This window comes from Petaurus breviceps, unplaced genomic scaffold (assembly GCF_028583685.1).
Source record: "Petaurus breviceps papuanus isolate PSGF00001 unplaced genomic scaffold, PetGlider_PUasm1.0 90847, whole genome shotgun sequence".
In the NCBI taxonomy this organism is placed as follows: domain Eukaryota; kingdom Metazoa; phylum Chordata; class Mammalia; order Diprotodontia; family Petauridae; genus Petaurus; species Petaurus breviceps.
The window spans coordinates 11,587,333-11,602,992 of record NW_027187360.1 but is presented as its reverse complement, the minus strand read 5'-3'; the positions used below and the strand labels follow the sequence as shown (position 1 = coordinate 11,602,992).

Sequence of the window (15,660 nt, the reverse complement as noted above, 5' to 3'; positions counted from 1 at the left end):
TTCCTAAAGTGCAGGTGTAGACCATGTCATCACTACATTGTCCACAAAGCTTTAGTGGTTTCTCTTTACCTTTAGGATAAAAATACAAACTCCTCTCTTTTAAGACATTTAAGACCTTTCATAGTCTGGCTCTAGCCTATCTTTCCATGCTGGTAACATTTTACTCTCATTCATGCACTCTAGGCTGCGGCAGACAGACTAGAATACTTTCCTGTTCCAGGTCTTCAGGTTCTACCATTACCTTGGGGAAGCCACTTCCTCTCTTGGTGTCAGTTTTCTATTTGTAAAAATGGGGATAATAATACAGCCTACCTTATGGGTTTTTTGGAAGGCTCCAACAAGATGCTAGAGATAAAGCATCTTGGTAAAAATGAACTCACAATTCCACATTGCTGAAGATTTTGAGGCTCTGTAGTGCTGTGCAGAGTGGAGAGTTTTGGAGTTGTGGAGTTGTGACATCTCATTGATTTGATGGTAATTTTCTCCCAACTCCTACTCTCCCAGTTCCCAAAGTACAATACAGTATGTATACATTTTTATATTATAGTTATTTTATGTGAGATTCTTAAAATTCCTACCACCTCTAAGGCTACCAGATACATTCAAGGAAGGGTATATGTCAGAGGTTTGGGGGGGGGGATGTTAAGAGGGTAGCTTGAAAAAAATAAGTTGAGAATATTTGTGATTATGGTATAGTGATTATAGTGATATGTGTGTGTATACACACATGTATGTATACACACATAGTGAAATACAGTGATTATGGGGATAGGTTGGAGCAGCCAGACTTTCTTCATTTAATGTCTGGACTGACTCATGAGTTGATAGAACAAATTAGCATATTTTTTTGTGGACAAGAAATCCTAACAAGGATTAAAATTTGAACCAAATCTCTTTAGTGTGATGTAGTTTAAAGTACATGACCTTGGAGTTTGAATCTTTCCTCTTATGCTACCCTAGTTATTTTGCCCATTACTTAACCTCTCTGAGACTGTTTCCCCATCATTAAGATGAGAATAATGAATGAATAGGTTAAAAAAGCATTTATAAGCACGATGTGCCAAGTACTGTGGATACAAGAACAAAAATGAGGACAGTTCCTGCTCTCAAGGTACTCACATTCTAATATAGTATACAACACATATAGGTAAATAGTGATGAGAGAGAATAATGGGGGGTATTTTGGATTGCTGAGAATAGATGAAGGAAAAATCACTTCTAGCCTTTGCAAAGCATTTTGCACATTTTAAAGCCCTATTTCTATGTTAACCACTATATTACTGACTTACTTGGTCAGGTAAGGTGCCAACGTTCATGACTGAAACACTTTTTACTTTTTGCAGGGAGAATTCCCTTTCTGTTTTAGAAATGTAGATGGTGATGTTAGGTTAATACAGTATGATTTGCACTTCTGTGTGTATTGCCTCATGACTTTTTAACTCCTGAAGCAGCAGTGATATTTCATACTCAGTGGGACAATAAGGCAGAACAAAGGCACCAAGACCGAAGTCTAGAGGAAAGACTGGATAGATCTTTAAAAGTGTTATTGAAGTGTCAAGTGCTTCATACACATCATTTTATTTGGTCCTCCCAAGTATCATGTGAGGTATGCAACATTTAAACATATGTGGAACCCAAGGCCCAGAGAAGTGACTTACCCAAGGCAACAGGTAGAATCAGAAGACCTTGGCTTGGGTTCCAGATCTAACTTCAGTGTACTTAAGAGACCGAATATCCCCTTAAAAATTCACATTCTTAAAATGCCCATGTTTTTGTTTATAAATATATGAAGTTCAGATGAATCCTTGACATGACAGTGGACTAGATTCTTGAATCACATCCTCTTTAAAATCAATTTATGTGGGGTAAGTTAAGTCCAAGAGACTTGACTTTTTTTTTTGGAGGGGGGGAAGGCAGGGCAATTGGGGTTAAGTGACTTGTATTAAGTATCTGAGGCCGGATTTGAACTCAGGTCCTCCTGACTCCAGGGCCAGTGCTCTATTCACTGTGCCACCTAGCCGCCCCCAAAAGGTTGACTTTAATGCAAATAATTATCTCCATCTCCACCTATATATTTATACACAGACTATGATAAAAATCAGTCTCATTACTTGGTAAGTACTTTGAAAGGACACTTTTAGTGTACCAACATCTAGAGACTTATCTACTGGACTGCCCTTGGAGTCAACTTAGAATACACAGAATAAAGCTTTTCTCATCACTTTATAGTCATAACATCTTGGATCCATATGATTTGGGGCTGTTTTCAAAATTAAATCAACATTTAAAGGAGGCAGATTTGCTATAATTGAAAAAACTTTCAATTCAAAAAGAATGGGAATTCTTCCCATGTTACAGGTAGCAAAGCAATTTCTAGATATTCCAAGGAGGGATTCATTTCTCAGAACATGTGACCTGTTAAAGGGGACTACATTGTTGAAGACAGTGATCAGTTATTTTTAAAAATCCAATTATATGTGGATATATACATAAGATCTTTTAGTCTCATGGCTATAGGATCTAGCCCTTATAAATGATCCAGAAAGTCTCACCACTCAAAAATGAGCTCTTGCAATACAAAACATTTGTAAATTAGTTGTTTGGAATTTGGAACACATTGTTTCCTTTCCACTGCTAATCTAAACTTGTTCAATTGTTTCAATTGTATCCAACTCTTCATGATCCCATTTGGCTTTTTTTTTTTTTTGGCAAAGATATTGGAGTGGTTTGCCATTTCTTTCTCCAGCCCACTTTACAGATGAGGAAAATGAGGCAAATAGGGTTAAGTGACTTGTGCAGGGTCACACAGCTAGTGTCTGAGATCACATCTGAACTCAGCTTTTCCTGATGCTTTATCCACAGCACCACCTAGCTGCCCATTACAAAACACAAATGTCGGCTGGCCTATCAGAAGGCTTTTTCAGACAATTTTGGAGCCAGGATGGTACGGGGTTATTCTAGGCCAATATTGTAAATCCAGATTTTCAGGTAGTATATATCAAACTGTGTTCCTCAATTTATATACTTCATAATGGAAAGCATGCCAGGGATATTTGTGAATTCAATCAGCATCAAATTATCTTTACTTTGCTAACGCAAAAAATGCTTCATTTTTCCTAAATCAGAGGACTGTGGTATGGACACTTTACCAGAATTTTTCCATGTTTTCAAAGCTGTTACTGCTTGTTGCTTCTCTTAACAGCTTACAACCATCCTGTTGGCAAAGGTCCCTTTTTGTGGGGTTTATGATGCTCTTCAATATTTCAGGGGTTAATCACTTACCTTCTACTGATGGAAAACAATGTGGCTGCATTCATTTTAGTGTAGGAATAGTTTTCATCATCTACATGTTCTGAAATCACATGAACTTTATTACGGATTATTGTATTAAGTATTTATAAACAAATACACATTTGATAATTATTGACTTGGATGTAAATCTACTTCTTCAGCTTCCATGATGTGAAACAAAGGGAAAAATGATGGCTCTAAGTGCTAAAGTTTTCATGCTTATAAAATCCACTCCTGAGGAACTCTATGACTCCATCAATATCAAAAGACAAGGGGCAGGGAAGAAAGAATTTTCATCTGATCTAACATTTAAACTCTTGGGAATGGTGAGAAGAATTATAGCTACATGACACATTCTGCAGGGTTATACATTCCAAAAGTTGAATTCGACCTTTGTCCAACTTTAATACCATCTCCCTAGAGATCATAGAAACTCTTTATTTAGGCAGCTGTATCAAGTGTCACATTTCTGAGATATGTAACATTGAAACAGAAATAATAATACTCTTGGTTGAACATATATTTTTGTAACTGGGGAAGAAAAAAGGTTGTATGAAAAATTTTGTCCTTTCTACAACTGTATTTTTCCAATAATTCCCCAGACCCAGTTATAATAGAGGAAAGATAATTAGTATTATGGCAAAGTAGAAAGTTTCCCTTGTTATTTTGGGGAGAATGTGTTGACTACTAACATAAAAATTCCCCATTGAAATAAAAATAAAACCTCAAGTCACCAGTCTCATATGACAGAGAAGTTAAAGTTTTTAAAATATTAAAAAAGGTATGAAATGAGGGAATTATTTTCTTGGGAATAGTTTATTAGTCTGTATAGTGTTTGTCAATCATTCGACTTTTTTTTTCCTCTCCTACTTTGACATCCAAATCAATCTAGTCAGAGTCATCCCCCCATATTTCATATATTGTAATATTGTTGTGTGGATCTGAAGGGACCTCTGAGTCTGGAAGCTTGAGGGAATTACCAGTTGCCATGGCCACTTTGAGACTTCGCACTTTAGACACAAATGTCACCAGATCCATTTCCAGCTGGGTTAAGGTATTCAGTGCATAGTCTTTGTTAGGGGCAGCATTCTGATTTTTCTTTTGTAGGGGGCGGCACAAAGAGCTTCCACTGCTTAGGTCCTTATCCTGTCAAAAAAAATATTAGTAATGAGTCATATACTTGGGGGTGGGGAGGGAGGAGTGTGGATCAATCTAAAGCAGTGGTTCTTGTCAAAGTGTAACTTAAACACACTAATTGCCATTCCCTACCCAGATGGCAGGATAACCTAAGTTATCAGACTCATATCAGCATCAATATCATAAATATGATCAGAATCCTACTGTATTTTAGTTATATTGTATGTATATTATAGAAGATACTTATAGAATTATTTTCATGTTGTTAGCCACTAGGAAAAACACAGCTGTATTCAAATAGATGAGCCAATTTTCATCCAAAAAACCCCAGTGTTTTAATTTTCCTACCTTGTCATCATTAATGCCTATTTTCTGAAGGAAAATCCAATCTGAGGAGTTTGTGTATTTGAATTTGCTTGTGTAGTTAGTTAGCTTCAGGACAAGACCTTTGGATACTTTCTGCCAGTTAATCACTTAAGAAATGATGGCTCCTTATCTTGTCAAGTTTAGACAACAAGTTTTAAAGGGTTCATTTAAGAAGCTGATTCTAAACCTCTGTTTAGTTAGTTTCTCTTCCTGACATAGTTATTTCTTCCTTTTTTTTTTTGGAGGGGGGCAGGTAGGGTAATTGGGGTTAAGTTACTTGCCCAGAGTCACATGGCTAGTAAGTGTTAAGTGTCTGAGGCCGGCTTTGAACTCAGGTCCTCCTGACTCCAGGGCCGGTGCTCTATTCACTGCATCACCTAGCCACCCCTATATGGTTATTTTTTAATCCAATGACTTCCTTGACACAGGTAACATTTACCTCTTCTGACACCTCTACTGAAAATAAAGCCTGATCGAACTCAGACACAAACAATAGAAAGGCAACCCAATACTTCTCTTCCATTCAGAACTGAATTCTCACCTTATTTTTGTCACCTTCCCCTCGGAATCTTACTATAGCATAGAGTAGTCCAACAAACAATAGCCAGATCCATTTACTCCCAAGCCAGCCTTTGGCCTGGTCAGATATTTTCTGTCTCATCCGAAAGTGGCCTCCACAAGGCACATCACCCGCAGGTTCCTTGGCTTTCTCTTTCAGAGAAGAGAACATAAAGGCATAACCTAAAGTAGTGCACAGCAGGAAGAACAAAAAGCATTTCAGTACATGCATGATGAGCAGAAAGGGGTGAATATTTGCTCATGGTGAGTGTGTTTCCCCAGACATCTGGGAAACTGAAAGCCAAGTTGTCTGTCTCTTGTGACATCACCAACTGCCTGAATCACCAGAATACATCATAGCTGCTCGGAAGATGGGGGGCGGGGAAGTGTGTATGTAATGGCCCATGCCACCAGGTCAGAAAGAAGGGCCTTTTAAAGGAAGGGGCAGGGCAAGAGAGATTAAGCTGAATTCATCTGAAGCACAATCTGCTTCCCTGTTCCTTCTTTTTGCTGCCTGTGGACCATAAGCCCTTATTCCAAATACGTCTTCTCAACAAACAACACCTTGAGTTCTAGGCATATAAGTCTTTATCACAGATTGTAAACTTTTTTTTAAGCTTACACAAAGAGAAAGACCCTGGTTATATATGGAGTCGCATGCCAATGTGTATCCGGAAGTAGGGAATATTCTATATTTACCGACACAAGACTTTGTTTAGTGCTTAATATCATCATACTTTTTACTGAATACCTGCTATGAACTCAGCCTTGGGTTAAGCTGTGTAGTAGAAGGAATGCAGATTAGTCTAGGTCATGGTCCTTCTTCAAGCTCACAGCTTCGTTTAGAAAACGGCATATGTGTGCACATACATGCACGTGCACACACACATAATAACTCGTACAAGATAGGGCGTTATCAAGGCAAAATTGCCTGGGGCTAATGATATGGTGGTCTAAGTTCAAAGAAGGAAGATGAATAACGGATGGAATAGTCAGAATCCAACAATCTCAGGGCTGAGAGAACCCTCTGAGAGATTGAGGCCAACCTGTTTGTAAACAAGAATCCCTCACAACATCTCTTGAAGACTTCAGTGACATATCCATGAAGTCAGGGAGACTTCAAGGAGAAAACAAGGTTTTATGGAAAAAGGCTTCATAGAGGAGCTGGTAACTGACCAAGATCTTGAAGGATATTTTAAGCAATGGATATATGCTAGTCTGGGGGGGAAGGAAGTAGTGGTGAACTGCATTAAACATAAAAAGTTAAATTCCAACAAATAGTTTCAGAATTTTCAGTATTGGCATATACCTATTTACAGAGTTCACAACAGGAAAATTATGTTTATTTACAAACATGTCTTTTCTTTCACTTTTATGTTAAAAAGTACCTTTGGCTGGTGGAACTTTTATTTTTTAAAATGGGAACCAAAAGGAGTAAAACAAATTTTAGCTCATTGATGAATACTGAAGAGCTAAGTCTAGAGAAGATAATATTTTAGCATGTTTTCATTTAATAAAAGCTTAGGTTCTGGTGAAAAAGTATCTTCAGAAACTATACTTGGAATGAAATACAGTGATTTCAGGATATGAAGGCCTATAACTGGCATGTCTCTAACCTGTCCCTTCTCCTTCTCAGTCACTATCCTAAGTCCAGGCCCTCATCACTTCTCAGTCCTAGTAAAAGAGAAGCTTCTTGAGGATAGGAAATGTTCATCTTTGTCATCAGATACCTGGTTGTTGAAGCACATTGGTGCTTCATAAACATTTGTTGAATTGGACTGCAATCCTGCAAATAGCCTCCTGATTAGTCTCCCCTGCTTTCATGTCTCCTCCTCCCTCCAGTTCAGTCTACGGTAGCACTGCCAAATCATTCAGGAAGCAACAGTCACTGAAGTCACATCTAACCAAACCAGTCACATCTAACCAAAGTAGTGTCAAAGCCACTGGTAGTTTGTCCTCCATACAGTGGCCTTCCTGCCTTCTCTCTACTCCCCTAGACTGCAGGTGCACTGAAATACTGTTCTGATAAACACTCTAGATGTTCCTTCCTTCATGCTACTGGATATGCCATTCAACCAGAATGCTCCTCTCCCCCTTCCCCCCCCCCCCCAACTCCACTTGCTGAAATCTTACACATCCTTTAAGACCCTTTACAACATCCTCCTCTTCCATGATTTCCCCCATTTCACAAATGAGATGTGAACTCTCTCCTCTGAGCCCCTGGAGCATACTACCTCCTACTACAGAATCGTGTACTTTTAGAATTGGAAAGGATGGTAGTAACTGTTTGAGTTCAACTCTCTCATTTTATGGAAGAAATTGAGGTACAAAAAATGGATCTGATTAACCAAGGGCACAATACAGCTAATTATCTCCCTACTAAATATAACTTTAGCTCCTTGAGGGTAAAGCTTCAATTACTCATCATCGTTTCCTAATTATCTTTTTATTTACCTCCAGCATCTGGGATATAGTGTTCTGTATAGAAAAGGCACACAATCAGCAGTGCTGAAATGAATAGAGACGATTCAATTCAACATTTGCTAAGTACCTAATAACTGAAAGATGGCCATGCCAGTTTGGGGACAAAATGTGGTGCTGTCCTTAGGGAACTTGTATTCTATTGGGACTAAAATCTACACATTAATAAAAATATTAACCAATTTCTACCAAATCACCAAAACATGAAAAAAGAGGACATACACATAGTTATTATGCATCTTTGGAAACATTACAATGAAACTTATATCGATGGGAAAATTAACAATGTTAGAACAATGGTTTTATAGAAAAAAAAGTTCTTACATAAAGAGGTAGTATTGAACACCAAAACTGGTGACAAAGGACTAAGACCTTGAGAAGCAGAGATATTCTAGTAATAGGGGGCTCTTCATTTGATTACATTGATCAGATTCATTTGGATGATACCAATGTCCTAAGTCACTGCCACCCATTACAGTAGCTCACCAAAAGACTGTTGTCTTTTCTCTTTATCTAATCTTTCACCAAAGCTGCATTTTACATATAGAACACCAGTGTCAAACTATACTTCTTCTATCTTTAAAGCCACAGATCAAAGACATTTTCTCTAATTACTTTAGAGAAATGCAACTTTCTGGTTTTCTCTATGACTGAAGTTAAGGGCATGACTTCTTCTGAAATGCTTCTAGGAGACCAAAGCAGGTATTCTTTCTCCTCTGTTCAGTTCAACTTTACTGTTGGACACAAAATCAAGACAAATAAGGGATAATTTCATCATTAATGTATGCTTTATTTTAACTTAACCTGCATCTGACATTTAAGATGAAAAAGACTGTTGCTAAGATTTTAATTATTTTAATGCCTAAAATAATTAAAATTTCTAAAGTCAAGATGAAATCAAATTTACTTTAAGCATTTAATGCCTTAACAATTTAATATACTCCAGAAATAAACTTGGAGAAATACTCAATTTCTCAATTATCTGAGCATCTGCTAGCTTTTCTACACACAATAATTACAACAATTATATTTCACACAGGCAAAGGCAAGTTTATAAACACTTTTCAAAATATAACAAACCAGATAACATTAGATTACAACTAGCCTATGTGAAAAACTATTCTTCCTTGGGGAAGAGAAGCTGCAATCATACAGGATAATACTTTAGAAACAATATGATGTGTGAGTAACCCAATTGGAGGACTCTTCCTTAGAGCGTTTGGCTGAGCTGTGTGTTGTAAAAATAGATTTGTAGGCCTCTGATTCTTCACTGTCTGCTATGGATCTCTTAGTGGTTCCAGAAGACTTACTGACTTTTCCTGAAGAACTTCCATTTGTTCCTAGAAAAACAACAACAAAAAAGGCACTAGTTTTAATTCTAGCATAGCAAGTGAACATTCTTTTTCCCTTTGAGAAAAAACATTCCATGTTGCATTTACTCATAAATGTCAATCTGTTCCTCAGGTACATTTTCCTTCTATTTTCCTAATAATCACAAATTATATAAACATAAAAATTATATGAATCATAAATTATATGAATGATGATAATCATCAGTCCTAACTCCCCAAATATTGACATAGCTAGGAAATTTAGTTCTGCATTTGGGAATTTCTATGCAGTAATATCTTATTTTAATGACAGATTCATTAGGGTAATTTTATTTTATATTGCTTCATATATGTTTTATATCAGGGTATACACCCCATCCCCCAGCCCCCTTAAAATAAAGGACGGATTGTAAAAGTATTTGCAGTCAGAACAAAGGACCTGGGTTCAATTCCTGATTGCCTTTTACTGTGTGGTTCTGGGTAAGTAAATAACTTAACCTGAGTTGCCTCATCTGTAAAATAAATAATAATGATAAAATGGATATCGAAGAGATTTGTTCAAGTCAGTAAGTCAGTTGCCAAATCACAATTTTGTCCAATTAACCTTTTATACTAAATGAAGTAGTAACTTAAATCAATACTAATTTCAATTTTAGGTTTTCTTATTTGACTACTCCATTAAGCAGTAGACAGTGGAAAATGAGTGTTTCTAGTTTTCCCGAAACCAAGGTAGAGCTTCTACCCCTTTGGCAGTCCGGTGAAGCCTTTGGAACCCTTCTTAGAATGTTTTTAGATGTATAAAATAAAATACATAGCATTACAAAAGGAACCAATTATATCGAAATGGTTATGAGAGAAAGTGAGAGTGTGTATGTGTGTGTATAATTTAATCAAACCCTTACCCTAAACCAGAAATTATTTTCTCTAGACAAACAAACCTGCACTTTTCTGAGTACAGTTGAGCTTCTTCTCTCTAGAATTAAAGTTTGTTTCTTCATGTTTTAAACCCTTAACTTTTGAGGGCCCTGGAGATTCTGTAAAAGAATTAGAGACATGAAATTAGGAAGGGAGGGAGAGGAGGGCAGAGAAAGTAGCTTTTCAGTATAATGAAGCTATATTAAAAATTTACCTTCAGTGACATCTGGCTTAGAAGCTGCTTCTGCCTTGGGTTTTTTGGATTTCTGGCAAAAAAAAAAAGGGAGAAGAGAGTGAAATGTGAGATTATGCTTAAGCAGCTGGGGAGAGGCATACTGCCAAATGTGATTTACAGATTTTAACTTGGAAACAGATTTACATCTATCAGTCATGTGAATGTGCTTTATCCAGTGGATTTGCTCTCTCTGGAGTTTGCCTCTGGGACTCAATTAGTTCACAGGGATCCCAGAGTTGGAAGGTATCATCACAGGGATCTTTTCATCTCTCATTTTAGAGGCGAACAGAGATTCAAAGACTGTGGTTGTGATTTCCCCAGATTATAAGTTAGTTTAGCAGCAGAGTAAGTGCCAGAATGCCAGTGGGGCTCTGACCTCTGATCTAGGGCTTTTTCCACTAAACACCAAAATTCTAATAATGTAGCGTTTATTTCACAATCCAGTATGCACCTACCAAACATCTATGGAATTTCAATCCAATGTTTATTAATTGTCTGATTATGTTCACCGCACTGTGTAAGGAATTAGGAATACAAAGATGAGATGATGCCATAATCCCTGCTCTCAGGAGCACAGAATTAACTAGGGAGTAGAGTGAAGACAAAAAACCCAAATAACTACAATCAAAATTATAACAGAGTTAAGTGCATCAAAGCCCGGGTTGCACTTTCTGAGAAGTATCTTTCCAGTTAAAATTTTCCTCTAACACTTGGTCTGGATCAAGGCTATACCTCTTCTGTACTCTAGCTTGTAGTGTGCTTATCTGTGAGTACAGCTGTTTCAAAACAGCCTCCCCCAGCAAAAAGTAAGATCTTTGAGGGATCATAGGACCACAGAATGAGAGCTGGAAGGAACCTTAGAGACCACTGGCAAAAATTGTCTTTTAAAAAAATCTTTGCCTTGTATGTAGGAAGCACTTAAAGGACTGGGGAAAACGGGAGATCCCAGAATCATATTTCTCATGAAAAGAAACCTAGAGTCATCTAGGCCAGCTCCCTCATTTTACAGACATGGGAATTTAGGTCTGGAGAGATTAAATGACTCGTCCAACGCCATAAAAAATACAAAATGACAAAACAGAAAGTTGAGCCCTTGTCCTCTGACTCCAAATTCAGTACTTTCCACCACTGTACCCTGCTGCCCTCTAAATCATCAGGGAAGGCTTCAAGGAGGAAGTGGGCTCTGGCTTGGGCATTTAACTTAAAGGTTTCAAAGGGGGAAAGAGAAGACAATTCCAGACTTATGGGAGACACAACATGCAAAGGCATCCAAAAGAGAAATGACAGGACAAGATAGGCAAGCAATGATTATTCCCAACATGACATCCCTATTGGCAGTAAAATCTCTAGATAGTCTGACAGAAAGCTAGCAGAGTATTCAGGATACTTTTACAATTAAGTTATCTTCATTGACATTTAGAATAAACATAGAGGCCTCCAAGCTAAAGAACCACTTTAATCAATGAACTCAGTTAATTTTGTCATCAAATTCCAAAAGAGTAATTCTCTAGGGCACTTTCCCCCTCAAAACAAAAATAAATGTAGCAAAGTAAAACTTGTAAATGTTTAAATACTGGAATGAACACTAGACTATGAGTAAGGACCCCTGCATTCTAATCCCGTTTTTTTGACTAGCTGGCTGTAGACTCTTGGACAGACCCATATGATCTCTCTGGGTTTTAGTTTCCTTCTCTGTAAAATTAAAGGAGCTGTATCAGAATATCTTGAATATTCCTTCTAGTACTACCATTCTAAAACAGGAATCATTGGAATGTTACAGTACAAATAGAATTTTCTCTTTAAAAGAAATTAAGTACTACTTCACTGGCACCCAGCAGATGGTGCTAAAGAGATATTTCAGGAGGTATCAATCAACCAGATGCATCACCAGCAGAAATTTAAAAAATAAAATAACACCATACAAAAAGGAGAACCTTTGTTAAATGAGAGTTCACTGTGTTTTTTCCCCCTCAACTGTGAGTTTATTTTTTTTTTTAAATCACGTTTTATTGCTACAAAGAAATAGCTCTGTATTGTAGCCTTGGTTTCTTAGGGTTCAGTGTGTGACTGAGGAATGGGTGCATATTTGCTGGTTTGGAGGATGGATGTATTTGGAAAATTGGCTGGGAGGTCCATTCACATTTTCTTGATGGGCTGGCCAGATTCTGTGAAGGAGGCATGGCAAGCCTGTGCCAAGCCTCTAATTAGATTAAAGAATTCTTGAAAGTCTAACTGCCCATCACAGTTGATATCCAGTTTCTTCATTATTTGATCCAGAACACCTCTATCCTTCTGGTTCTGTGTGAAGGAAGCCAGCTCTGTATTCATGAAGGTAAAGAATTCAGTCTTGGAGAGGGTATTTGGGGAGTTCGTTATCTCCAGGCCAGCATACTTCTGGAAAACAGCTATCATGGACTCAATGCATCTCTCTGTTTCAGTGGGGGTGACTTTTTGGGCCACTGTGGAGGGAAGAGGAGAATCTAGAAATGGAGCTTCTATGGAGATTAGCGTCAGAGCAAGCAAATGCTCTTTTTCTTCACTTCATATACATACATACATATACATATATATATTAAAGATCCTGAGGTCTGTTTATACAAAGCACACTGCACTGAAAATTCAAAGTTTGTTGTTTTTTTAATTACCTCTGCCCATTTCTCATAAAGGAAGCATATAGTATGGTGGGAAAAGTCCTGGATTTAAGGAAGAGGTTCCTAGGTTCATGGAGCTGGAGTTGTGTGATAGTAATGGCATTTAAAGATTCCCCTGTATTGGCTTGGTTTTCAAACTGATTGTGTTAAAACCCAGAGCTTGTTAATCCCACCTGTGGGATGGACTTGTTGATGTGAAAAGAAAGTCCTGAACTGGGAGGAGCTGGTACGTTGATTTGGAGAGACACAAGAGAGAGGCAGAAGAACTTTTTTGGAAGCAGCACCTCGTGGAGGCAGAGAGAGACTGAGAGAATTGCTGGGGGCCACTTTGAATCGCCCTGGACTTTTGAGACCTAGCCCCTGAGCTACCAAGGACTGAGGAGACATGGCTGTTTTGCTGGTACTTTGTCTGTCTGTTTTGATGTTGTTTTGCCAGATTTGTCCACTGGTGAAAGACAGTCCTGTTGAAGAAGTCCTGGAACCTGGCTGTTGGCTAAGAGCTCCTGAGACTCTCCTGCAGACAGAGAGTGAATACTGTCCACTGGTGAAGGACAGTGCTGTTGTTGCAGGGGTCTGGAGACTGTCCTGCAGACAGAGTGAATACTGTCCACTAGTGAAGGACAGTGCTGTTGTTGCAGGGGTCTGGGAATCTTTCTGTTGGTTCAGAAGCCCTGAAGAAGGATTTTCTTGTTGTATGTTTACAGAAATCCTGGGAGAGGGTTTTGCTAATGTTTTCAGGGGTTCTAGGACTGTCCTACAGACAGAGGATGAATTAATGAAGGGACTGGCAATGTATCTTGTGGCCTTGCTAAGCCTTGTCTCCCCAGGAACTAAGATTGCTGAGAACTTGCCTCCTGTCAAGATGAAGAAAAGACCTCCATTTGAGTATTAAGTGCTGTGCTTAAACTTGATGTAACTCTGGGGTAGATTCAATTGTGATCCAAGGGTGGGGAACTTTTGACCTTTTTGTGTTCTATGGTTGAGCAAATGAATGTACTTTACTTATGTTTGGAAACTAATCTCCATTTGAGAAGAGGGACTTTGTGTTGGACTAAATAAAGGTACAGCCTAGGGGTGGAGTAGAATTTAGAACAGGAACTTTGTAATTGATTGAATGAATGGAAGGTCCTGGGGTGGGGTAGTACTTGGAGATTATTCAATCACACTTAGTTAAATGCTGTATTTTGAATGATGTCATGTTTTGATCTTCTCTGTTCTGGGTTTGTCACTGAATAAAATGGAGAGCACCTATGCTGGTATTTTGAACCTTGGGAAGTTGCCTTTCCTTGGCATTACATTACAAGTTGGAAGGAGCCTCAGAGGAAGAGCTGAGTTTGAAAGCCAGCCCCTGTGCTATCTGGTACCTGAGTGACACAGATCACTAAACACCTCTCAGGGGCTAGTGTAAAATCAATGAGATTGATACTAGATGGCCATTCCAACTCTGAATCTGTGATTTATGATCCTAATTGAGGTGGTGGAGAGACACTCATTTTTTCAAAAAATTAGTCAGTTTAGTTTTGAAAAGTTCACAAACTTTAAAGATATCTGATTATAATCATGAGCAATAAAATATTCACTTCAAGTGGAAATCACTTTCTAAACATGGCAACAACTAACATCATAAGGTAATATTATAAGGAATCTCTGATCTGGTAATAGGACTGTACATTATTTTCACTGGATTTAAAAATATTTTTCTTTTTGTCTTTTGCTCTTACCTACTTTTCCCAACAGATCCTCCCTTTGTTCCTGGAGAGCAAGTCCTACTAACAAAGAAGACTAAGGAAGGGGAAAAAAAGTTCAGCCAAATTAACATTTTCATTGGCTTTTGAGGAACTTTTAGCAACACTATCATTCTCTGGTGGTTTTCTTTAAAATAATAATCTTTAAACACTTTGCTAAAGTGATTTCTTAGTAAAAAGAAACATGGCTAAAACAAAGTGCTGATTTTTAAAAGCTAAAAGTTTCTTCAAAATTTCCACCATTGGGGAGGCCAGGTGGCTCAGCGAGTAAGAGCACCGGTTCCAGTGTTGGGACGACCTGGAGATCGAATCCCGGGCTCAGACACTCAGCACCACACCCAGAAATAACTGGCTGTGTAACCTTGAGCAAGTTACTTAACCCCAATTGCTTAAAAAAAAAAAATTTCCACCATTCATGCTCAGATATAACCTTTCTGATAAATTGTTTACTATTTTGTAATAACATTTATGAGATTTTCACTGCATGGCTTATACAGCAATAAAGTACCAGTTAAGGAAAGAAAACGAATGTAAGGACATTTAGACCTAACTGATCTAAGGCCATGCTTTAGGCCACTGATATTGGTCGTGCTCTCTATACCAGCAGTTCCTTAAACTCTCTGATCTCAGGACTCCTTTATACTTAAAAAATTATTGAGGAATCCTCCCCTTGGTTATACCTATCAATATTTAAACCACATTAAAAATGAAAATATCTTAGTATTAAGAAAATAGTTTTGATTTTACAGACCATCAAGTGGGTCATGGGGCTGCCTGCCTAAGCCATCCTGGAACACATCTGTAGAACTGCTTTACATAACACAGCTTTAGCAAATCATGCGTGTAAACTAGAGTCAAGGAATACCCTAGGAGATCTGTCATGTGGGTGGGTTAAATGTGTCCCACAAGGTTCTCTATTTTGGGCCTTCTACTCTTCCTTCACATATAAT

The 15,660-nt window shown here is 38.0% G+C and overlaps 2 protein-coding genes across 2 annotated transcripts in view; both read right to left on the bottom strand.

Annotated features, from left to right (window-relative positions):
- Nucleotides 1-709: 709 nt before the first annotated feature.
- Nucleotides 710-8,460, bottom strand: FAM209A (family with sequence similarity 209 member A). The gene is made up of 2 exons (XM_069072458.1): nucleotides 5,336-8,460; nucleotides 710-4,437 (listed from the first exon to the last, which is right to left on the bottom strand). Exons 1-2 carry the CDS (start codon nucleotides 5,582-5,584, stop codon nucleotides 4,180-4,182), a joined length of 507 nt encoding a protein of 168 aa, XP_068928559.1. The 5' UTR covers nucleotides 5,585-8,460; the 3' UTR covers nucleotides 710-4,179.
- Nucleotides 8,461-8,602: 142 nt separating this feature from the next.
- RTF2 (replication termination factor 2) overlaps nucleotides 8,603-15,660 on the bottom strand; it is a 70,390-nt gene continuing 63,332 nt past the window's right edge. Inside the window, exons 7-9 of the mRNA XM_069072457.1 lie at nucleotides 10,294-10,345; nucleotides 10,103-10,198; nucleotides 8,603-9,173 (exon numbers count right to left, since the gene is read on the bottom strand). Of these exons, the coding sequence (XP_068928558.1) occupies nucleotides 8,998-9,173; nucleotides 10,103-10,198; nucleotides 10,294-10,345 (324 nt within the window). The 3' untranslated portion in view covers nucleotides 8,603-8,997. The remainder of the gene's footprint in view (nucleotides 9,174-10,102; nucleotides 10,199-10,293; nucleotides 10,346-15,660) is intronic.